The sequence below is a fragment of the Crotalus tigris genome, unplaced genomic scaffold (genome assembly GCF_016545835.1).
Source record: "Crotalus tigris isolate CLP2741 ecotype Arizona unplaced genomic scaffold, ASM1654583v1 scf7180000017648.698776, whole genome shotgun sequence".
Classification (NCBI taxonomy): Eukaryota; Metazoa; Chordata; class Lepidosauria; order Squamata; family Viperidae; genus Crotalus; species Crotalus tigris.
This window is the reverse complement of record NW_024096540.1, coordinates 589,105-614,268: the sequence shown is the minus strand read 5'-3', so window position 1 is coordinate 614,268 and position 25,164 is coordinate 589,105. Positions and strand designations below refer to the sequence as shown.

The 25,164-nt window shown below is 40.7% G+C and overlaps 1 protein-coding gene across 1 annotated transcript in view; it reads right to left on the bottom strand.

Moving 5' to 3' along the window:
- Positions 1-25,164, bottom strand: part of LOC120304766 (gamma-aminobutyric acid receptor subunit alpha-2-like) — a 211,418-nt gene that overhangs the window by 82,292 nt on the left and 103,962 nt on the right. The window contains exons 5-6 of the mRNA XM_039335715.1: positions 18,821-19,041; positions 11,376-11,458 (exon numbers count right to left, since the gene is read on the bottom strand). Of these exons, the coding sequence (XP_039191649.1) occupies positions 11,376-11,458; positions 18,821-19,041 (304 nt within the window). The remainder of the gene's footprint in view (positions 1-11,375; positions 11,459-18,820; positions 19,042-25,164) is intronic.

The window sequence follows — 25,164 nt, the reverse complement described above, 5'->3', positions numbered from 1 at the left end:
TGATGTCTCTGCTTTTTAGTATGCTGTCTAGATTTGCCATAGCTTTCCTCCCCAGGAGCAAGCGTCTTTTAATTTCTTGGCTGCAGTCCCCATCTGAGGTGATCTTGGAGCCCAGAAAAATAAAATCTGTCACTGCCTCCATTTCTTCCCCATCTATTTGCCAGGAATTGAGAGGGCCGGATGCCATGATTTTGGTTTTCTTAATGTTGAGTTTCAAGCCAACTTTTGCACTCTCCTTCTTCACCCGCATCAAGAGGCTCTTTAGTTCCTCTTCACTTTCTGCCATTAGCGTGGTATCATCTGCATATCTTAGATTGTTGATATTTCTCCCGGCAATCTTAATTCCAACTTTTGTTTCATCTAGCCCTGCCTTTCTCATGATGTGCTCTGCATATAAGTTAAATAGGCAGGGTGACAGTATACAGCCTTGCCGCACTCCTTTTCCAATTTTGAACCAATCAGTGGTTCCGTGTCCAGTTCTCACTGTTGCTTCTTGACCCGCATATAGGTTTCTCAAGAGATAAATAAGATGGTCTGGTATTCCCATCTCGTTAAGAACTTGCCACAATTTATTGTGAACCACACAATCAAAGGCTTTAGCATAGTCAATGAAGCAGAAGTAGATGTTTTTCTGGAACTCCCTAGCTTTCTCCATGATCCAGCGTATGTTGGCAATTTGATCTCTAGTTCCTCTGCCTCTTCGAAATCCTGCCTGTACTTCTGGTAGTTCTCGATCCACATACTGCTGGAGTCTAGCTTGTAGGATTTTAAGCATAACTTTACTAGCATGTGAAATGAGTGCAATGGTGCGATAGTTTGAACATTCTTTGGCATTGCCTTTCTTTGGAATTGGAATGTAAACTGACCTTTTCCAATCCTGTGGCCACTGTTGAGTTTTCCAAATTTGCTGGCAAATTGAGTGTAGCACTTTTACTGCATCGTCTTTTAAGATTTTGAATAGCTCAGCTGGAATACTGTCACCTCCACTAGCTTTGTTGTTGCTCAGATTTTCTAAGGCCCATTTCACTTCACATTCTAGGATGTCTGGTTCGAGGTCAGTGATCATCTCATTGTGGTTATCTGGGACGTTAAGCTCATTCTTGTATAGTTCTTCTGTGTAGTTTTGCCATCTCTTCTTAATCTCTTCTGCCTCTGTTAGGTCCCTGCCATTTTGATCCTTTATCATGCCCATCTTTGCATGAAACGTTCCCTTCATATCTCCAATTTTCTTGAAGAGATCTCTGGTCCTCCCTATTCTGTTGTTTTCTTCTATTTCTTTGCACTGTTCATTTAAGAAGGCATTCTTATCTCTTCTAGCTATTCTCTGGAATTCTGCATTCAATTGGGTGTATCTTTCCCTTTCTCCTTTGCCTTTCGCTTCCCTTCTTTCCTCAGCTATTTGCAAAGCTTCCTCAGACAGCCATTTTGCTTTCTTGCATTTCTTTTTTTGGGGGATGGTTTTAGTTGCTACCTCTTGTACAATGTTGCGAACTTCCATCCATAGTTCTTCAGGCACTCTGTCTATCAGATCTAATTCCTTAAATCTATTTGTCACCTCTACTGTATATTCATTAGGAATATGATTTAGTTCATACCTGAGTGGCCTAGTGCTTTTCCCTACTTTTTTTAATTTAAGCCTAAATTTTGCAACAAGAAGCTCATGATCTGAGCCACAGTCAGCTCCTGGTCTTGTTTTTACTGACTGTATAGAGCTTCTCCATCTTTGGCTGCAGAGCACATAGTCAATCTGATTTCTATGTTGACCGTCTGGTGATGTCCATGTGTAGAGCCGTCTCTTGGGTTGTTGGAAAAGAGTGTTTGTTATGACCATCGTATTCTCTTGACAAAATTCTATCAGCCTGTGCCCTGCTTCATTTTGTACTCCAAGGCCAAACTTGCCTGTTATTCCGGTTATCTTTTGGCTTCCTACCTTAGCATTCCAATCCCCCATGATGATAAGAACATCATTTTTTGGTATTAATTCTATAAGGTGCTGTAGGGCTTCATAGAACCGGTCAATTTCATCCTCTTCAGCACCAGTGGTTGGGGCATAGATTTGGATTATTGTAATATTGAATGGTTTGCCTTGGATTCGAATTGAGATCATTCTGTCATTTTGGGGATTGTATCCCAGTATTGCTTTTCCTATTCTTTTATTGACTATGAAGGCTACTCCATTTCTTCTGAGGGATTCTTGCCCACAGTAGTATACCTGATGGTCATCTGAGTTAAATTCACCCATTCCTGTCCATTTTAGTTTTCTGATTCCTAAGATGTCGATGTTCAGTCTTGTCATCTCTTTTTTGACTATGTCTAGCTTGCCTTGATTCATGGATCTTACATTCCAGATTCCTATGGAGAAAAAAATCTTTACAGCATCGGACTTTCCTTTCACCACCAGATATATCCACAGCTGAACGTCCTTTTGGCTTTGGCCCAGTCGCTTCATTCTTTCTGGCGCTACTAGTACTAGCCCTCTGCTCTTCCCCAGTAGCACATTGGACACCTTCCGACCTGAGGGGCTCATCTTCCAGGGTCATATCTTTTTGCCTTTTAGTACTGTCCATGGGGTTTTCATGGCAAAGATACTGGAGTAGTTTGCCATTTCCTTCTCCAGTGGATCACATTTTGTCAGAACTCTCTGCTATGACTTGTCCGTCTTGGGTGGCCCTGCACGGCATAGCTTATAGCTTCATTGAGTTACACAAGCCCCTTCGCCACAACAAGGCAGTAATCCATAAAGGGGATTGGTTACTACCTGAGTAAAATATGTATGTTTCTCAAAGAAAACCTCTGTTATGGTAAATAATGCGCTCTATTTCCAAAACCTCTGCTTATCACATATGCTCATGTTACCCAATAAATCAGTTTCTTTTATGCAATTGAAAAATAAAAAATGAATTATCTTACCTTGCTACAGTTTATTTTTGTATAATACTGAATTTTGGTTCTCACCTGTTGTTAGCTGCTTAAAATCTATTTCAGTAAAAGCAAGTGACAAACATAAAAACAACATATTTGTACCTTGAAAAAAGATGTCAAAGTATTCATCTTTTTTCAAGGCACAAATATGTAGTTTTAAGTTTTCCTTGTGATGGGACATGAAGCTAGAGGCGTATATGTCAATATGTTTGGCCCACCAAAATGAATTCTAAATCACCAAAACTACTGACAGTACAATTGTCAACAAGATTGTTTAGAAGAATAGACAATTACATTAAATGAGTCTTATTTTTCAGATTAACGTAAAACAGGATTGCATTTTAGGAAGTTTTGACCTTCTAGGCCTCAGGTTTGATATACCCTTTGAGTTGTATATAGTTATTTTATATAGATTTTTACTTGCAATTCTATTCAATGATTATACCAATTAAGAAAATTAATTTTAATATGAAAAGAAACTTAAGTTTGTTCAGATGAATGTAATTTTATATCCATATATTCTCCAATATCTTAGAACATTCTGTTCCATGTTACAACAGATCTACAGTTATACTTATCTTAATATTGGTAAGCAACTCTGTCAAACTCTTAAAATATCAATAACAATTTAAAGCTATCAATTACATGCAGTGCCTACAGGAAAGAAACATGATGGAAAGTTTGTGATGACCATAAATTGTTCTGTAATACAAGACACTAATATGTTCAAATATTCACACTCTGAATATAATACAAGTAGTACTGAAGTTAAAACTATTTGTTCAGTTACTGTTCAAAAGTTACAGCAGCATTGAATAAATGGTACTTATGCCCAGACCCTGAAGTTATTTATCATCATTGGCATCCTTCAGTCTCAAGAGACTATGGTGTCATGCCCTGGAAAGAGGTCCTAAGGCAGCATCTGGTGTGGCTAAAAAGGCCAATTCGAGAATGGCAGTCCCTTCCACACTGAGGGCAGATACAATCTGTCCCCTGTCAAGCCCCCAGATTTCGCTGGTTCCGGGACCGCTTCTTTGCTTCAGCCTGCCACACAAGTGTCTCTTCAAACTGAAGAAGGCCATGCTGCATCTTTAGCCTCCAGACTGAACGATCAGAGGTCAAGGATTCCCAGCTGTTAATGTCCATTCCCAAGGCCTTTAGGACCCTCTTGCAGATATCCTTATATCGCAGCTCAGGTCTCCCTCTGGGGCGCTTTCCCTGCACTAGTTCTCCATACAGGAGATCTTTCGGAATCCGACCATCAGCCATTCTCACAACATGCCCAAGCCAGCGTAGATGTCGCTGTTTCAATAGTGTATACATTCTAGAGATTCCAGCAGGCTACCCTCATATTCACATGATCAAAATTCAGGCACGTGGCAGCCTGCCTGCAGGTACTGTACATCCAAAGGGGTGCTTCACCTCACTCCCCTGCCCTACATATCTGCTCCATGTCTATGCCCTTTTGGCTGCCCTGCACAACCTTGTAATTCTAGGCAGTGGCAATAGGCTGAGGCAGTCTTAGCCAGTCACCATTTCACCCAGGCATCTATTTCAGCCCCAGAATCACTACTGAAGGAAATAAATAAAAGTTATTCTTTTATAAAATGTAACAATGTAATGCCAACGTATGAGATTGTCTGTTTATTGTTTCCTGCCTATGCAAAGTGACCACAAAAGGTAATCAACAAAAACAATGAATTATGACCCAGGAAGAGAGAAACACCTAGAGAGGAACCAAGGTGAAAATTACAAATAAACACAGATAACAGAGGATGGAGGGAAATTGTCAGGATGACCTTTTTAAGTGTGAAACAACTTCAAAGAAAGACTAAAGCAATAACGAAGAGGAGTTGGGAGGGTTTTCTCAGGCATGACGTGCATTGTAAAAGATATAAATGTATAGCTTGAAAACTGCTTTTTGCGCTCTGTTGGAATATTCATGAAGAGTCATGTGGTAACTCAGTCAGCCAATGTGAGGAAAGTGCTACTGAGTCTGTGCAAAAGAGTATTGAGTTAGGAGCTGGATTTCCAGTCTCAGTTTTGTCTCTGGTCTGTCTCTGTAAGAAGTCTTCATTAAGCTATGTTGCTGTAAAGAAGAATGGTATTGTAAATATTTTTATATAAATATAAAGTTATTTGAATCAGCTAAATGCAGTCAACTGTGAGAGCTTCTGATTTATTTTTTCACCAATACAGAAATTAAAATTCTCTAACAGGTTATGGGCCCAGAGTTTACTAAGGACTGCATTGTAATTTAAAGCTGGAAGAAATTGCCTGTGTTTAGAAAGTATAAGAACAAGGCAGAATAAGCAGAATGGCTGCAATGGAATTTAAGGAAAGCTGTGTACCTCGTTTGGGCCAGAAGAATTACATTGTGTGGGCTGCTAAAATGGAATGTTTGCTCAAAGCAAAAGAGCTGTGGTATATTGTAGAAAATCCACCACAAGTGTTTGCAGCAGTTGATCAGAAAAGTCATGATCAAGCAATGGCTTATCTTATCTTGAATTTAGATGATGAACAATTTCTAAATGTTGCAAATTTAAAGACTGCAAAGGAGATTTGGTTGAAGTTGAGAGCTGCGCACGTGAATGTTTCTGCATGCAATATAGTGCAATTGTCAAGAAAACTTTACAGGGCCTGTTTGCAACCAGATGAATCTGTGGAACAGCATTTAAAAAAAATGCAAAGTTTATTTTTGGACTTAGAACAACGTGGGATTAAATTTCCTGAGTCCCAGAAGGTTTTATTGGTGTTGAACAGTTTAGATAAAACCTGGGACACAGTTTCTGCAATATTTGAGTGTAAAGAAGACTTAAAGTTTGAGGCTTTAAAGGCATGTTTGCTTAATGAAGAAGAAAAACGCCATTTTAGAAGCAGCCACGAGGAGGAGAAATTCCTGAGGAGGGGGTCCAGACTGCAAGTCTCCGGAGGAGAAAAAACAAGCAGATCAGACCCAGACCAAGTTGCAACAAAGGAGAGATTTTGCAAGCAGAGAGCTGCTCAGCGAGAAAAGAATTGCTACATTTGTGGAGAAAAGACACATTTGCAAAGGAACTGATTGCAGAGGAACTGTTCACAGTAAAGGACATTTGTGCAACCAAAAGGGACTGCTTTGCAAAAGGAACATTTTGGTGTTGCAAAAGTTTGCTATAGCAACAACAGAGACAAGTGGCTAATAGATAGTGGGGCAAGTCAAACAATAGTTAATGACTCTGAATTATTTTGCAGGTTTGTTCCAGTAGCATAAGAAGCTGTGGCTTTGGCAAATGGCCAGAAAGCAAAAGTCATTGGAAGAGGCGATGTAAAAATTCCATATTTGGAATCAAAGTTTACTAATGTGCTTTGTGTACCTGAGATGGAACATAATTTGTTAAGTGTGTCTAATTTAGACAAACAAGGTTTTGAGATCATTTTTGTAAATGGGAAGTTCTCATCAAAAGGAATGGGAATATTTGTGCAGAAGGCATAAATGAAGATAATCTATATGTATTGCAGGGACAAAAGATTCAATGTTCCTATATATTTAAGAATGTTGCAGAGCATGATTCATGTGTTCATCTTCTGCATAGAAGACTTGGCCATGCAAGCTTTAAAGTTTTGCAGCAAATGCAAGATTTTGCAGAAGGGCTAAATTTGAAGGGATGCAAAACATATTTGGACTGTGCAGTATGAAAAGCATCGAAGTCAAAGGCATTCCCAGTTAGTAAATGTAGCACAAGACAAACAAAAAGAGTTCTAGAGCTGGTCCATGTAGATCTGGTGGGACCTATGCAAGCCAGTTTGGGAGGAGCAAAATATGCACTGATAATTGTTGATGATTATAACAGGTATTCGTTTTGCTACTTGCTTAGAGCAAAGACAGAGGTGCTACAACAATTCAAACAGTGGGTAAGTTTTGTAGAGAGAAGGCACAGACAACAAGTGTGTCAGTTGCAAACTGACAGAGGTACTGAATTTATGTCAACTAAATTCCAACAATGGTTGGGGCAGTTGGGGATAAGACACAGACGTACAAATCCTTACACAGCAGCAGAGAATAGTGTAGCTGAAAGAAGGAATGGTGTTTTGCAAACAATGAAAGATTCATTATTGGAGGATTCCGGTATGAGCAGGTCATATTGGGGAGAAGCCATATTGACTGCCAATTATATAGTTAACAGGCTGTGGAGTTCCTCCATTAATAATACTCCATATGCCATTCTATATGGGAGAAAGCCATCACTGGCACATTTGAGAATTTTTGGAAGTACTGCATGGGTACATATTCCAAAAGCAATCAGAAGAAAGGGACAGCAAAAGGCAAGAAAGCTCAGGTTTGTGGGCTATGAGCCAGGGTCAAAAGGATATCGCTTTAGCGATGGTAGTAAAAGAATTGTAATTTCAAGGTCTGCTAATTTTGCAGAACAAAATTGGGACAGAATTAATGTAAATTCTGGGTATGTCTCACTTAATGATGGTGATCTATTTAATGACAATATCTAATGATGGAAAAATGATTGAAGATGTCAATGTTCAGGGAGGAGAGGCTGAACAAGACATGAAACCAGAAAGAATTGAGACACAGGAGCAGTTAATACCATGTAGGTCAGAGCGATGTAATAAAGGAATTCCGCCTGACAGGTATTCTGCCAGCAAGGTAAAGGTTTGCAATGTGTGGTATGAGCCAAGAAGTTATAAAGAGGTGTTGGCATTACCAAAAGCTGAACAAGAAAGATGGAAGGAGGCCATGGATAAAGAGATGAAATCCATGGGAAGACCATGAAGTATTTAAATCAGTGACTTTGCCACAGGGAACCAAAGCTGTGGGTTGTAAGTGGGTATATAAGAAAAAGGTATTGCCAAATAATGATATACAGTATAAGGCCAGGTTGGTGGCACAAGGTTTTTCACAATTAAAGAATGTGCACTACGATGAAGTATTTGCGCCAACTGTGAAAAGTGAGAGTATAAGATTAATACTAGTGTTGGCAGCTGCATATAAGCATAAAATCTGGCACTTTGATATCACAACTGCATTCCTCAATGCTGAGTTAGAGGAAGAAATTTATATGATCCAAGCACTAGGATATGAAATTGCAAAACCTAACATGGTATATAAATTAAACAAGGCTATTTATGGGCTGAAGCAGTCAGCCAGAAACTGGAATATCTGTTTAGATACTGCTTTAAAGGATGTTGGATTTAAAAGTTGCAAAGCTGATAATTGTATATATATACTGGACAGTTACAAGGAGGGAATTGTCTACTGTTATCATTTGTGGATGATCTTTGCTTCATCGCAAAGGATGCTTCACAAGTCAAAGAATTTGCTGATAAATTAGGAAAGAAATTTGAATTAAAGAATTTGGGAGAAATAAAAAATTATCTCGGTGTAGAGATATAGAAAAATGAAAACAGTGGTTATATTCTCAGTCAAAAGAGAAAAATTGAGCAGTTATTGGAGAAATATAATATGAAAGATTGCAATACTGCTCCCACACCCATGAGTGCAGATTTTTATAATAGTTTATGTGCGGACAAAGGTGAAACCTGTGATCAAGAAATATATCACTCGGCAATAGGGAGTTTGTTATATCTATCACAGTGGTCCAGACCAGACATAGCTTGCGCAGTAAGCATTTTGAGTTGTTTTACTGCTGCACCTACAAAGTTACATTGGATGAGTGTAAAAAGGGTTCTCAGATATTTAAAGGGAACTATAAATTTGGGTCTTCAAATACAGATTACTGAGGAATTGAAATTGAAGTGTTATGTCGATAGTGACTATGCAAATGACATAAACACAAGGAAATCAAATTCTGGGATTATAATATTGTTTGGAGGGACTCTGATTGGATGGAAGTCCAGAAAACAAACAACTGTTGCTATTTCAACAGCGGAAGCAGAGTTTATTGCTTTATCTGAATTGTGTTCTGAAGTAACATGGTATGTACAGTTGTTGCAAGATTTAAATATTAATGTAAAAGAATCTGTAAAGGTATTTGAAGACAATGCTGCCTGTATAAAAATGGCAACTGGTGACAGGGTGAAGAACAGAAGTGAACATGTAGACATTAAGTATTGTAATGTCAGGGAAGCTGTAAAAAGAAAATTGATTAGTTTACATCATTGTTCTTCTGAGGATAATTTAGCAGACATGATGACTAAACCATTGGGTAATGTTCACTATGGAAAATGTATTAAGTCTATAGGTCTGATGTCTCTTTCTGCAATGGAGGAGTGTTGGAATATTCATGAACAGGAAGAGTCATGTGGTAACTCAGTCAGCCAATGTGAGGAAAGTGCTACCGAGTCTGTGCAAAAGAGTATTGAGTTAGGAGCTGGATTTCCAGTCTCAGTTTTGTCTCTGGTCTGTCTCTGTAAGAAGTCTTCATTAAGCTATGTTGCTGTAAAGAAGAATGGTATTGTAAATATTTTTATATAAATATAAAGTTATTTGAATCAGCTAAATGCAGTCAACTGTGAGAGCTTCTGATTTATTTTTTCACCAATACAGAAATTAAAATTCTCCAATACAGAAATTAAAATTCTCTAACACGCTCTTTGAACTCAATCCAACTTGGGAAGGGTCTAAGAGGCCGTGTTTGCAAAAGCATTTCTTTTTATTATTTTTATGTTTTTCTCCAATAAAACTTTGTTTTGTTAACCAGACTTGTTTTTGTATTGTGAATATCAATTTTTGGGGTTTTTAAATCTCACACTTTTGTCTCAAGTTTCACATTATAGCCAGCCACCCTGGCACCACTGTGCAGAGCCCTCACTACCCTGCACTTTGCAGACCCTACTGCACCCAGCTGATCTTAGCTGTTTTCCTCCTGCTGCTGATAAGGTCATGTGATATTTCAGCTAATGACCATATTGTTTACTGACAGAAATTCCAATCCCATTTATCACTGTAATTTGAGGATTACCTGTATGCTAAAACTTTTGACTAAATGCAGTTTATACGTGAAATACTGTTCATTATATTTCTCCATGTCTTTCTATCTTTGCAAATCATCCTTCTTTTCTACTAGTTCTATAAATCAATTCATGCACTCTTTTGCTGTTCACAATTCTCACCACTCTTTCTGATCCATCCACGTGTTTCTTGGCCTTTCCTTTCATTTCCAGATATTGATTTTTGCTGTTATTTTTATTAATCATCTCAGTATGTCCACATCATTTGTTTCTTTTTTTACTAGTTATTCACTTTGGTATTGAATTGTCATCTCTATTTTTTCTTGTTTTATCATATACATTTAAATATCTTATTCCCACTACGTTCAACTTTTATGTTTATCCAGTTTTGGTCTTCTCACATTTTTATACTTTCAGAAGTATGTTCTTATACTTGGCCATTTATTTTTGGAAACACTTTACCAAGATATACAAATTCACTGCTTTGATTCTGTACTCTTAGTGAGAGAGAGAGAGAGACCATATAGATGCAATCTGATCCAAAGCCCTTGTCACTTTCCCATTCCAAGCTGAGATCAAAGTCTCAGTCAAACCCTGATTTAGCGTTTCTGAAAGCAAAAGTTGCTTCTGAAACTCAGTTGGGTCCATTAGTGACATGGAGCAGACTGATCAAATATGATGATCCAGGTCCAGATCACAATGTACCTGGCCCAAGACAAAAACCACATTAATGAATGATCTCCACTCATCATACATTTTACAATATCTTCCTCTCATCTTAATTTCTGCAGCATTATCTTCCTGCATTTTTCTCATCCACAGACTCTTTCGTGTCATCATTCCACCAAGCATTTCCAACAGGAAATGTCACATACATTTGTGCCACTATAACAAATTCTTTTCACACTACTGTTAGGAGTATTAAAATCATGTTTCCTTATGTAAATTTTACTTTTATTGTAATGCAAAATTAAATTATTTTTCAAATAGGATTTTGTATATGTCAACTATCCAGTTGGAGGATCCAGAAAAATAAACTCCTCGGACATTATTTTACCAAGAGTGTAAACTTTACTGAATACACTATATTGGCACAGACAAAGCAAAACCAGCTCTGGATTTCCCATGCAAAAGCTAGCATAGTTAATTCCCCTCATTCTCTATGGGCCACCCACAGTCCATTATGTCCATCAAACACTTCTGTTCATTTTGTTATGGGAACCAGCAATGTGTTCTTGGGTTGGAGTACTGTCCCAAAGGAACCGACGATGCTCAGATGCAATTCCCCCCACCCTTGCATTCCATCCACCTCCTCTCTGTTCTTTGTCAAGCTGCGAGTGAAGCAGAATATAAGTGAAAGTGCAGATCAGTCTTGACAGTATACTTTTATTTCTTTCCTTTTCTTCGATGTTTATTATTCCCCAACAATCATTCCTGACTTTAATAGGTTCTCATTCAGAACCTATCACTCTTTTATTCTTTACATGTCTATGTGAAAAAATATAATATATTTAACATATAGGGGCTGAATTTTTAGTAATCTTACTTACAGCTGCCAAATTTCAATGGGCACGAATGAGCATCCATAGGAAAATCTTCTAAGTGCATTGGACATTCAGCCTGGACTGTAAGCCTAGAAGGGAAAATGCCAATTTATGGTTATCTTCTGCTAAGAGATGATGAAAATCAATTTCTCAAAAATTAATTGAATCAACACAGAGATCACATATTAAATTAAATATAAATTCAATGCAGTTTGCTGGTTCATGTTATAGATTCCTTCAATGGACACTGTTTTATGATGTCAAAAAGTTAGAAATATTTCATTCACAATTATTAGGAAAGATTAACTGAATTAACATATAAATTATAGAACCATAACTTGACTAATGGCAGCAAGAACTGTGATGTGGAGGCTATTGTACATCTTGGCACTAACGATCTGTCCCAAAAAGATGTACTCTCTGTGCAGAACGATTTCCAGAGCTTGGGGAAGGAACTTAGCAGAATAGGCTGTAGGCTTACTTTCTCAGAGATTTTACCAGTGTATAAGGAGCAAAACGGAAAAGGCCAGCGCATAGCACAATTCAATATGTGGCTAAAGGAGTGGTGTAAAGGGGAAGGCTTTGGATATATTAGTCACAATGTCAGTAGCTGGTCCAATCAAAAGATGTACAAAAGAGATGGTTTGCATCCATTAAAAAAAGGGACTGAGTTACTCGGCTATAAATTCACAGATTTTCTGGAGGGAAATTTAAACTAAATAGCGGGGACAGGAAGTTAATTGATACAGAACAACCCTGTCCCCGGCAATCTAAAAATTATAGGGCTATTAGTCCATGTAGCATAGATGTGTGTGTGGACAAGAATACCAACCTTGCTATCAAGCAAAATGAAGCCTCTAATAGCGAGTGCCACACAAAGTGCACTAACCAAATAGGTGGTAAGACAATAGGGGAACTCAGGCACCACACAGGTTATGTAGAAAGGAAACACAGGGCCACTCACAAAGGACTCAAATGTTTATACACCAATGCACAGAGTATGAACAGCAAACAGGGTGAACTAGAAATTCAGGTTAATGAGGGCAGATACGATATTGTTGCCATTACGGAAACATGGTGGGAAACTCACACATGGAACACACAGCTAGAGGGATTTAAATTATTTAAAAGAAAAAGACCAAATAAAAGAGGAGGTGGAGTTGCTCTCTATATAAGAAATAACTACATCTCACAGAAATAGAGCACAACAATGATAAAAACTGTCTTGAATGCATTTGGGTCAATATAAAAGGGGGGGGGGAAATGACATTGCCATAGGTGTATACTACAGACCACCCAACCAAACAGAGGAAATAGATGAACTTTTTGCTAGTCAGCTAACTAAGGTATGTAGGAAGCACATCACAATAGTAATGGGGGACTTTAACTACCCTGACATCAACTGGGAGACAAACTTTGCACCAAGTGGAAGATCAAACAGGTTCCTGGCAAACCTAGCAGACAACTTTGTATCCCAAAAAGTAGAGAAGGGAACTAGGGGATTAGCCATTTTGGATCTAATTCTCACTAACAGAGATGAAATGATAGAAGGTGTTGAAGCCATAGGAACCCTGGGAGGAAGTGATCATGCAATATTAGAATTCATCATTATGGAAGCACAAGCAATAGAACACAGTCAAACTAGAGTCTTGGACTTCAAGAGAGCTAATTTCAATAAACTTAGAGAGGGCTTGGGAAGGATTCCATGGATGAGAATCCTCAAGGGGAAAACAACTCAAGAAGCTTGGGAAATTTTGAAAAATGAGATAATAAAAGCACAGTCTAGCACAATACCAACAAAGAGGAAAAACAACAACTCTCAAAAGAAACCAGCATGGCTGCATAAAGAACTCTCTGACAAATTGAAAGATAAAAAGGACAAGTATAGAAAGTGGAAAGAGGGGAACATAACTAAGTCAGAATATCAGCAAATAGCCTGAGCCTGCAAAGATGAAGTGAGGAAAGCCAAGGCTCAAAATGAACTAAGGCTTGCGACCAAAGTCAAAAATAACAAAAAAAGCTTCTTTCAACATGTAAAAAACAAGAAAAAAGTGAAGGAAATGATTGGTCCATTAATGGGTGGAAGTGGCAAGAAGGTGACAAGCAACAACGAGAAAGCAGAACTATTTAATTCGGTTTTTGCATCTGTCTTTACACAAAGGGAAAAAACAGACCAACCTATCAAAAATAGTGCCATAAAAAACAAAATAGAAACACAAGTTAAGATAGGCAAGAAAATGGTGAGCACCTGTCCAGCCTAGATGAGTTCAAATCGCCAGGACCAGATGGATTACACCCCAAGGTTCGCAAGGAACTGGCATATGTGATATCGGAACCACTGAACTATATTTTTCAAAGATCCTGGAATACAGGGGAACTACCAGAGGACTGGAAAAGAACTGATGTAATTCCCATCCTCAAAAAAGGAAAAAAAAATGGATCCAGGAAATTACAGATCTATCAGCCTGACCTCAATACCTGGGAAGATCCTGAAAAAGATAATCAAACAACGAATCAACGAACACCTTGTTGTTGTTGTTAATTGCGAAGTCGTGTCCGACCCATCGCGACCCCATGGACAATGTTCCTCCAGGTCTTCCTGTCCTCTACCATCTTCTGGAGTCCATTTAAGTTCACACCTACTGCTTCAGTGACTCCATCCAGCCATCTCATTCTCTGTCGTCCCCTTCTTCTATTGCCCTCAATCTTTCCCAGCATTAGGCCCTTCTCCAGTGAGTCCTTCCTTCTCATTAGGTGGCCAAAGTATTTGAGTTTCAACTTCAGGATCTGGCCTTCTAAAGAGCAGTCGGGGTTGATCTCTTCTAGGACTGACCGGTTTGAACGCCTTGCAGTCCAAGGGACTCGCAGGAGTCTTCTCCAGCACCATAGTTCAAAGGCCTCAATTCTTTGGCGCTCAGCCTTTCTTATGGTCCAACTTTCACAGCCATACATTGCAACTGGGAAAACCATGGCCTGGACTATACGCACTTTTGTTGGCAGGGTGATGTCTCTGCTTTTTAGTATGCTGTCTAGATTTGCCATAGCTTTCCTCCCCAGGAGCAAGCGTCTTTTAATTTCTTGGCTGCAGTCCCCATCTGAGGTGATCTTGGAGCCCAGAAAAATAAAATCTGTCACTACCTCCATTTCTTCCCCATCTATTTGCCAGGAATTGAGAGGGCCGGATGCCATGATTTTGGTTTTCTTAATGTTGAGTTTCAAGCCAACTTTTGCACTCTCCTTCTTCACCCGCATCAAGAGGCTCTTTAGTTCCTCTTCACTTTCTGCCATTAGAGTGGTATCATCTGCATATCTTAGGTTGTTGATATTTCTCCCGGCAATCTTAATTCCAACTTTTGATTCATCTAGCCCTGCCTTTCTCATGATGTGCTCTGCATATAAGTTAAATAGGCAGGGCGACAGTATACAGCCTTGCCGGACTCCTTTTCCAATTTTGAACCAATCAGTGGTTCCGTGTCCAGTTCTCACTGTTGCTTCTTGACCCGCATATAGGTTTCTCAAGAGACAAATGAGATGGTCTGGTACTCCCATCTCTTTAAGAACTTGCCACAATTTGTTGTGATCCACACAATCAAAGGCTTTTGCATAGTCAATGAAGCAGAAGTAGATGTTTTTCTGGAACTCCCTAGCTTTCTCCATGATCCAGCGTATGTTGGCAATTTGATCTCTAGTTCCTCTGCCTCTTCGAAATCCTGCCTGTACTTCTGGTAGTTCTCGATCCACATACTGCTGGAGTCTAGCTTGGAATGTAAACTGACCTTTTCCAATCCTGTGGCCACTGTTGAGTTTTCCAAATTTGCTGGCAAATTGAGTGTAGCACTTTTACTGCATCGTCTTTTAAGATTTTGAATAGCTCAGCTGGAATACTGTCACCTCCACTAGCTTTGTTGTTGCTCAGATTTTCTAAGGCCCATTTCACTTCACATTCTAGGATGTCTGGTTCGAGGTCAGTGACCATCTCATTGTGGTTATCTGGGACGTTAAGCTCATTCTTGTATAGTTCTTCTGTGTAGTTTTGCCATCTCTTCTTAATCTCTTCTGCCTCTGTTAGGTCCCTGCCATTTTGGTCCTTTATCATGCCCATCTTTGCATGAAACGTTCCCTTCATATCTCCAATTTTCTTGAAGAGATCTCTGGTCCTCCCTATTCTGTTGTTTTCTTCTATTTCTTTGCACTGTTCATTTAAGAAGGCATTCTTATCTCTTCTAGCTATTCTCTGGAATTCTGCATTCAATTGGGTGTATCTTTCCCTTTCTCCTTTGCCTTTCACTTCCGTTCTTTCCTCAGCTATTTGCAAAGCTTCCTCAGACAGCCATTTTGCTTTCTTGCATTTCTTTTTCTTTGGGATGGTTTTAGTTGCTACCTCTTGTACAATGTTGCGAACTTCCATCCATAGTTTTTCAGGCACTCTGTCTATCAGATCTAATTCCTTAAATCTATTTGTCACCTCTACTGTATATTCATTAGGAATATGATTTAGTTCATACCTGAGTGGCCTAGTGCTTTTCCCTACTTTTTTTAATTTAAACCTAAATTTTGCAACAAGAAGCTCATGATCTGAGCCACAGTCCGCTCCTGGTCTTGTTTTTACTGACTGTATAGAGCTTCTCCATCTTTGGTTGCAGAGCACATAGTCAATCTGATTTCTATGTTGACCGTCTGGTGATGTCCATGTGTAGAGCCGTCTCTTGGGTTGTTGGAAAAGAGTGTTTGTTATGACCATCGTATTCTCTTGACAAAATTCTATCAGCCTGTGCCCTGCTTCATTTTGTACTCCAAGGCCAAACTTGCCTGTTATTCCGGTTATCTTTTGGCTTCCTACCTTAGCATTCCAATCCCCCATGATGATAAGGACATCATTTTTTGGTGTTAATTCTATAAGGTGCTGTAGGGCTTCATAGAACTGGTCAATTTCATCCTCTTCAGCACCAGTGGTTGGGGCATAGATTTGGATTATTGTAATATTGAATGGTTTGCCTTGAATTCGAATTGAGATCATTCTGTCATTTTGGGGATTGTATCCCAGTATTGCTCTTCCTATTCTTTTATTGACTATGAAGGCTGCTCCATTTCTTCTGAGGGATTCTTGCCCACAGTAGTATACCTGATGGTCATCTGAGTTAAATTCACCCATTCCTGTCCATTTTAGTTCGCTGATTCCTAAGATGTCAATGTTCAGTCTTGTCATCTCTTTTTTGACTCCGTCTAGCTTGCCTTGATTCATGGATCTTACATTCCAGGTTCCTATGGAGAAAAAATCTTTACAGCATCGGACTTTCCTTTCACCACCAGATATATCCACAGCTGAGCGTCCTTTCGGCTTTGGCCCAGTCGCTTCATTCTTTCTGGCGCTACTAGTACTAGCCCTCTGCTCTTCCCCAGTAGCATATTGGACACTTCCGACCTGAGGGGCTCATCTTCCAGCGTCATATCTTTTTGCCTTTTAGTACTGTCCATGGGGTTTTCATGGCAAAGATACTGGACTGGTTTGCCATTTCCTTCTCCAGTGGATCACATTTTGTCAGAACTCTCTGCTATGACCTGTCCATCTTGGGTGGCCCTGCACAGCATAGCTTATAGCTTCACTAAGTTACACAAGCCCCTTCGCCACGACAAGGCAGTAATCCATAAAGTGGAACGAACACCTAGAGGCAAACAAAGTCATTACTAAAAGCCAACATGGGTTTGTCAAAAATAGGTCATGCCAGACAAATTTTATTGCATTCTTTGACCAAGTGACAAAATTAATGGATCAGAGGAATGCTGTAGACATAATTTACTTGGACTTCAGTAAGGCATTTGATAAAGTAGATCACAACCTACTACTTGATAAGATAGAAAAATGTGGGGTAGACAGAATCACCACCAGATGGATCCATAGCTGGCTGACTGGCCGTACTCAGTGTGTGGTTCTCAATGGAACTGCATCTATATGGAGGGAAGTGTGTAGTGGGGTGCCCCAGGGCTCTGTTCTGGGCCCAGTGCTCTTCAACATCTTCATCAATGATTTGGACGAAGGGATAGATGGGGAACTCGTCAAATTTGCAGACGACACCAAGCTGGCAGGAAGAGCCAACATTCCAGAAGAAAGGCTTAAGATATAGAAGGATCTGGACAGACTTGAACACTGGGCACTAACTAACAAAATGAAATTCAATGGTGAAAAAAGAAAGGTTCTACATTTAGGCAAGAAAAACCAAATGCACAAGTACAGCATAGGTGGCACCATGCTCAATAGTAGTAACTGTGAGAGGGACCTCGGAGTCCTAGTAGACAATCACCTAAATATGAGCCAGCAGTGTGCTGCAGCTGCCAAAAAGGTCAACACAGTGCTAGGCTGCATTAACAGAGGGATAGAATCAAGATCACGTGAAGTATTAATACCACTCTACAATGCCTTGGTAAGGCCACACTTGGAATACTGCATCCAGTTTTGGTCACCACGATGTAAAAAAGATGTTGAGACTCTAGAAAGAGTACAGAGAAGAGCAACAAAGATGATTAGGGGACTGGAGGCTAAAACATATAAGGAACGGTTGCGAGAATTGGGTATGTCTAGTTTAACGAAGAGAAGGACAAGGGGGGACATGATAGCAGTATTCCAATATCTCAGGGGCTGCCATAAAGAAGAGGGAATTAAGCTATTTTCCAAAGCACCTGAAGGCAGGACAAGAAGCAACGGGTGGAAACTAATCAAGGAGAGAAGCAACCTAGAACTATGGAGAAACTTCCTGACAGTGAGAACAATTAACCAGTGGAACAACCTGCCTCCAGAAGCGGTGAATGCTCCAACACTGGAAGTTTTTAAGAAGAGACTGGACAGCCATTTGTCCGAAATGGTGTAGGGTTTCCTGCCTGAGCAGGGGGTTGGACTAGATGACCTCCAAGGTACCTTCCAACTTTACTACTACTACTACTACTACTACTACTACTACTACTACTATTATTATTATTATTATTACTATTATTGTAACAACAAGTAGAAGTCTATGCCACATGGATACAGAATTCATAGTCCAGGCAAATATTTCTTGGTCGGAGGAAACTAGTAGGTAATTTAATTTTTGCCATTTCAACCAAAGCAAGCAAATAATTACATGATAAAAAATGGAGATAAATATACCACAGGATTATGACATAAACTATAATTCAAACAGGTGAACATATCTAATGTTATTCCTCATCCTGTTTTCTACATAACAGCAACCCTTTGAGGTGAGTTGGGTGACAGAGAATGACTGACCTAGTCAGCCAGCCAATTTTCATGCTTAAGGCAGGACTAGAATTCAGTCTCCTGGTTTCTATCTTGGTGCTCTAATCACTAGACCAAATTAGTTCATATGACAATATACAGTATAATTTTACTGTACATGACATACACAAGATAATAAGGAAATACAAACAAAAAAGGAAATGAAAAAAAAAGCACATACCTCATAGTATATAAAAGAGTACCATCATCCTGGATTCGTAGTAGCTTGTTTGGCATAGTCATATTGTGAGCTACTGACTTCTTTCCATTGTGAAAGAATGTATCTGGAGTCCAAATTTTGCTGGCCATTAAATTATTCAGTCGGAGAATGTTCATGGGACCCTTGAATTTTAGCCTTTCATCTTTCCATTTTTGGCGGAAGAAAACATCTATTGTGTACTCCTGTAGTGGAAAAACTGTTTCAATATGACAGTCAACTAAATACAACAAGGTGGGTAGAAAATACTTGATAAGCAATTTTTTTAAAAAATAAATAAATCCACCTATAAATAAATAATTCAGGAGTTTCTTGAATGTATTTGAAATTTATATGGAGACTGAATTTATAGACTTTTGAAAAGATTCTGGCCTATACCCTGCTAAACCTGTACTGGAAAGCATCCTATTAGGGTAGAAGCTATCATAATAGCGTTTTATCATGTTTTTGGTAAATAACCTGCAGGTGTCATTATGATGATATTCGAGGTAGATTTCCAGGACCCACCCCACTTTGCATCTTAAGAAGACAGAACTCTTGGAATAGTTCTTCCAACAGGCATCCTTTATTAAGAGAAAATGGTTGCAGGCATTCTAGACAGGACTTGGGGTCCAAGCTCTCCCATTCAAGGTTTTAAGGGGTTCCCCAGTAGCTCCACCCATCACCCCCTTCTTCCAGAGACAGTCTCAGGCATTACATTCCCACCCCCTTTTCCTTACTGCCGGCTGGAGGGAGACTTCAGAGAGGAGTACATGAAAGGTAATAGCCCCATTGTTATGGTTAGTCCTTTTGGTGATATCCACATCCAGTCCCTTTGAAGTGTACCAAAGGAAGTGAGGGCCATAAAGCCCCTTTGCTCATCCCCTTCCCTTTATCATATGACAGAATCCAGAGAAGGCAGAAATGGGGTTTTCTATAGTTGATAACTAGAGATGAAATATAATTGGATTCTGACAGTATGTCTCTATTAAAACCCAGAGATCAGATTTCCTCTACCCCTTTTACTTGAAGTCAGGGTTTTCTCCATTCTTTTCTACTAGCACTACTGCTGAGATCTCCCTGCTTAGAATTTTGTCTGCTAAAGTACTTCCTTCTGTCCATACTAGATGATCATACTTTTTTCTCTGGTAGTGGAAGACATAGAAATGAAATTATAAATTAAAATCCTATAAAAGAGATTTCCAAAGCAAACATATTTATTTTTCAAAGAGGGATTATAGAGATTTTCTTTGTGGTATTTATATATCAGAATCTAGATTACTTATGGGTTAGTTACTCCAACATTCAAGTATCTATTCAATATTTATATGAGGCTACCTCTTTTTCTACAATTATTCAAGTTTTCCTTCCATTTTTTTCCTTCCACCTAAAACAAGTGATGAGTTATTTTTTCTGCTGTAGTTCTCCCAAGACATGCTGCTTGTCAAATGGAGTGCAGTGACTGCAGATACTTGCAATAATCAACTACTCCCCTATTATTATGATTCTTGACAGATCCATTTGTATGCCCATATAAGTTGTCTTAATACTCTCCCTAACCTCTTGACATCAATTGACCCTGGCAAACACTAGCAATAGGAGCTCTTAAATGATGACTCATCAGCTTTGAAATTGCCCAGAAAATACAATACTCTAAGCATGATCTGTTTTCAGGACTTTATGAATATAAGAACAGTGGCACACATTAAAAATGAAATTCTGATGCCCACTCTCAAAAGAATACACACACATACACGCCCACTGAATATCCATACAGTCCATTTTGAATACATAGCAGAAAAAAGAATCTTAAGAGTTAACAAGGTTGATACTGTGTTTCCCTGAAAATAAGACTCATCCTAAAACATAAGCCCTAGCAGGATGCTGCATGGCCTGTCATACCAGTGCCAATGCTTGCAATGTGCCACATGGCCTCCTGCCGTGAGTGGCAGCACTGGCACAATGAGCCATGCAGTCTCCTGCCACGAGCGATGGCACTAGCATGATGTGTCATGTGGTGTATGGCTGCGAACAGTCACAGAAGATCTCAGACAGCAGCATGACAGGTGGTGGGGCATGGGAGGCCTGGCTGCAGCAGTCCTAAGATAAGCGGGTAAGACATCCCCCCAAAATAAGACCTGGTGTCTCTTTTGGAGGCAAAAAAATATAAGACAGGGTCTTATTTTTGGGGAAACATGTTATATGTTACAACAGAATCTAGGTGTTCTGCTTCAGATACCATGAAGCCTCCTCCCAGAAAGAAAACCAGTCATGGAGAGGATGTGTGCAGACTATGATCAAACAGCACTTATAGGCCATGTCCTGGACAGACAGAAGTGAACTCAAGATTTTACATCTGTGGGAATACTCATTGAAATCACTGGTGACTCAATTTAATGATACCTATACCCCAGGTTTGCATATGTTGAAAATGCATTAGTGTTTACTATAAAGCTTTTTTGTTTTTTTAAAACCACCTTCTGCAGAGCTATTCTATAAATCTGTCAGAATCCAATTATATTTCATCTTTAATTATCAAACATAGAAAACCCCAATTCTGCCTTCTCTGGATTCTGCCATAAGAGGGAGAGAAGGGGGAGAACAAAGGGGCTTTATGGCCCTCACTTCCTTCAGTATACTTCTAAGAAACTGAATGTATTTATTGCACATCAAAGAAAGACTTTGAATGTAACTAGCATCAAAGAACCTTACCATGACAAAGGGAGCTAATTACCTTTCATGTAGTTTATCTGAAGTCTCTATACAGACGGAAGAAAGAAGCAAAGGGGTGGAATTGTGATGCCTGAAACTATCACTGGAAGGGGGGGGGTGATTGGGTGGGACTGCTGGGGAACCCCTTAAAACCTTGAATGGGAGAGCTTGGACCCCAAGTCCTGTCTAGCATGCCTGCAACCACTTCTTCTTAATAAAGGATTCCTGTTGGAAGAATTATTCCAAGAGTTCTGTCTTCTTAAGATGCAAAGTGGGGTGGGTCCTTACATTAGACAGGACTTGCAAAATTAATCCACCTGGAAGGGAGACCCTTGCCGGGGATTTTGCAAAAAATTTACCATGTCAGACAATGGAGAAAGAGAGGGGGAAAACTCCCTGGAAAGAGAGCCGCTGACCCAGTTGGAACCTTGCCAGATGTTGGGATCTGAGAGGTCAGATTCCTCGGGAGAAGAAGTGGTGGAGACACAGGACCACAAGCCTCGCTGGTCGATGAACGTTGGAAAGAAAAGTGAGTGGGGAAAGGAATCAAGAAAGGTGACCCTGAGACAGGGGACCAAGCAACCAGAATGGAAGCAGGAGATGGAGAAATCCCTGCATGCAAGTGAAGAGGGAGGAAGCTGGGTACCGTACTCAGACTGGATCCTAGAGAAAGCTATTGACCTGATGAAGAGAACTCTCAGCTCCCTAGGAGAGGAGAATCCTGAGCCCTACGGCCACCCCAGCTCCTGGAGCCGCAAAGGGCGAGACACCGAGGGGGACGTGGAACCTGCAACCCCGGGGACATCTGCTGATCCAGTAGTCCCCACCCCCTACCAGACCACAGATGGCAATCTGGACGGAAGACACTACCACCAACAACGGAGGCACCGATCCATTCCAAGACGTCCGCCGTTGGAGGTGAAATTCAAAGGGGAGCCAACACGCTTGGGTTTTTTCCTAACCCAAGTCCTCAGCTACATGGAGGAATATGGGCAGGACATCCCCAGCGACAAAGCCCGCATCCGGATCGTGCAATCTGCCCTGGATGGACCAGCTGCAGATTGGGTAGTGAACTTGCATGACTCCAATGCCCCAGAACTCAGTAACTTCAACCGGTTCATGTCCTCTTTGAGAAGACGATTTGAAGACCCCCTGGCTGATCGCAAAGCCCGTGAAAGGATAAAAACCATGAGGCAAGGCAAACGCCCGGTGGCCGAATATACACAAGAATTCCGGGCCATTGCCAGCAAACTGAATTGGCCAGAAGACATCCTTAGCCATTTCAAAGACGGACTAAACTATGATCTATATGACGCTTGCCTGCCCCGAGGGGACCCACACCGACTTGAGGAATGGTACGTCTTGGCAGAGGAAGCAGAGATCGACATATTGAAGAGGCACCGCCGAGGAAAACAATGGAGCCGCCCCCCCCCCCCCGAGCTGACACACAAACCGGTGAAATCATCGGCTACAGCCAAGAAGCAAATGGGATGTTTCAAGTGCAGAAGAGAAGGGCATCGAGCTGTAGAATGCCGCTCAAAGGCCCAGACAGATCCCAGACAGATCCCCAATCAACAAATCCGGAAAGTCTTCAGCTAAGCCAAAAGAAACGGCCATGAGAATGATGGAAATTGCAGAACCCCCCACTTCTGCTCACCAAGGGGAAAGAACTCCAGCCTACACCACAGGGACCAGTGGATGCCTCAGATGACAGCTCGGAGGGCGAACCCCTGGTAAGTGGATGCATCACACCCATCTTCAAAACAGTGACTATATTAATCCCCCCCATGCCCGAAGCTGTGAAGGTGAAAGCCTTAATAGACTCTGGCTGCACCCGCTGCCTCATTAGCCCAACACTAGTGGGGAATCTGGGCATCCCATCCAGGAGACTGGAACAATCAATCTCATTTGGCCAGTTAGATGGATCCATAGCAGGGGGGGGGGTGCCAGCTACCCTAGCCACTCTACCAATACACCTCTCCCTGGGCAAACATGAAGAGGACATAACGTTTGTGGTGACCCCAGGTATGGAATGATTCTAGGGATGGAATGGTTGAAAAAATGGAACCCCTGGGTAAATTGGAGGACGACAGAAATCAAATTCCCGAAGGGGGACCCTATGACTTAAAACCCCAAGGGAGGCTACCAGAATCAAGAATAGAAAAAGCATCCATAGGAGAGGAAAAAAGATTAACAGAAATACCAGAGGAATATAGGGACCTTGCTGAAGTCTTCAGTGAGGAGAGGGCGAATGAGCTTCCCCCCCACCGACCCACAGACTGTACCATTGAATTCAAGCCTGGGGCAAAACTCCCGAAGCCCAGATTATACTCCATGAGCCCAAAGGAGAAGGAGGAAATGGAAAGATTTATTTAAAAAAACCTAGAGAGAGGTTTCATTGAGCCAGCCAAGCCTAAAGTGGCTGCCCCGGTCCTTTTTAGAGAGAAGAAGGATGGCTCTTTACGTTTATGCGTGGATTATAGGGCCCTGAATACAATCAGTGAAAGCAACCTATACCCTCTGCCCCTCATGAAAGACATGCTGTCACACCTATCGAAAGGGAAAATTTTTTCTAAACTAGACCTAAGGGAAGCTTACTATCGTGTGAGAATTAAGGAAGGGGACGAATGGAAGACTGCATTTAACTGCCCCATGGGGTGCTATCAATTCAAAGTCTTGCCATTTGGATTACAAGGGGGCCCTGCAGTCTTTATGCAATTAATCAATGACGTTCTAAGGGAGCACCTGTTTAAGGGGGTCCTTGTTTACTTGGACGACATTCTTATCTTTACTGAAACAAAAGAGGAACACGTCAACCTTGTCAGAGTGGTTTTAAAGAAGCTGCGAGCCGCCCACCTATATGCCAAACTCTCAAAATGCGAATTCCACCAGGAAAGGATAGACTACCTAGGTTATCGCATATCCCCCCAGGGCATTGAAATGGACCCAGAGAAGGTCAAAGCAGTATTAGATTGGGCACCACCCCACACAAGAAAGCAACTACAAAGTTTCCTGGGCTTTGCAAACTTTTACCGCCAATTCATCCCCTCATTTGCCCAGATAGCCTTGCCCCTCACTAACTTACTAAAAACGAAGGGAGCATCCTCAGTAAAACCTAGCCAGCCACTAACATGGACAATGGAGTGCCAAGCAGCGTTTGAGAGACTAAAGAGACTTTTTTCTGCCGAACCAGTACTAAGGCACCCAGACATGGACAAGCCCTTCGTAATACAGGCAGATGCAAGTGATGTGGCAGTGGGGGCTGTGCTATTACAAGAAAATGATGATGCAGTATTGCAACCCTGTGCATATACATCCAAGAAACTCACGGAAACAGAACAGCGCTGGCCCGTATGGGAGAAGGAGGCTTCTGGGATACGTTGGGCATTACTCACGTGGCGACAGTTCCTGGAAGGCAACAAAATCCCCTTCCAGGTGTGGACTGATCACAAAAATTTAGAAGCCCTGAAAACGTCCAGGAAACTCAATCCCAAACAAGCCCGCTGGTCCCAGCATTTTCACCAGTTCCAATTTAAGCTCAAACATTTACCAGGAAGAAAGAACTTCCTGGCAGATGCACTATCTTGCATGCCCCAATATAACAGCGCACGAACCAC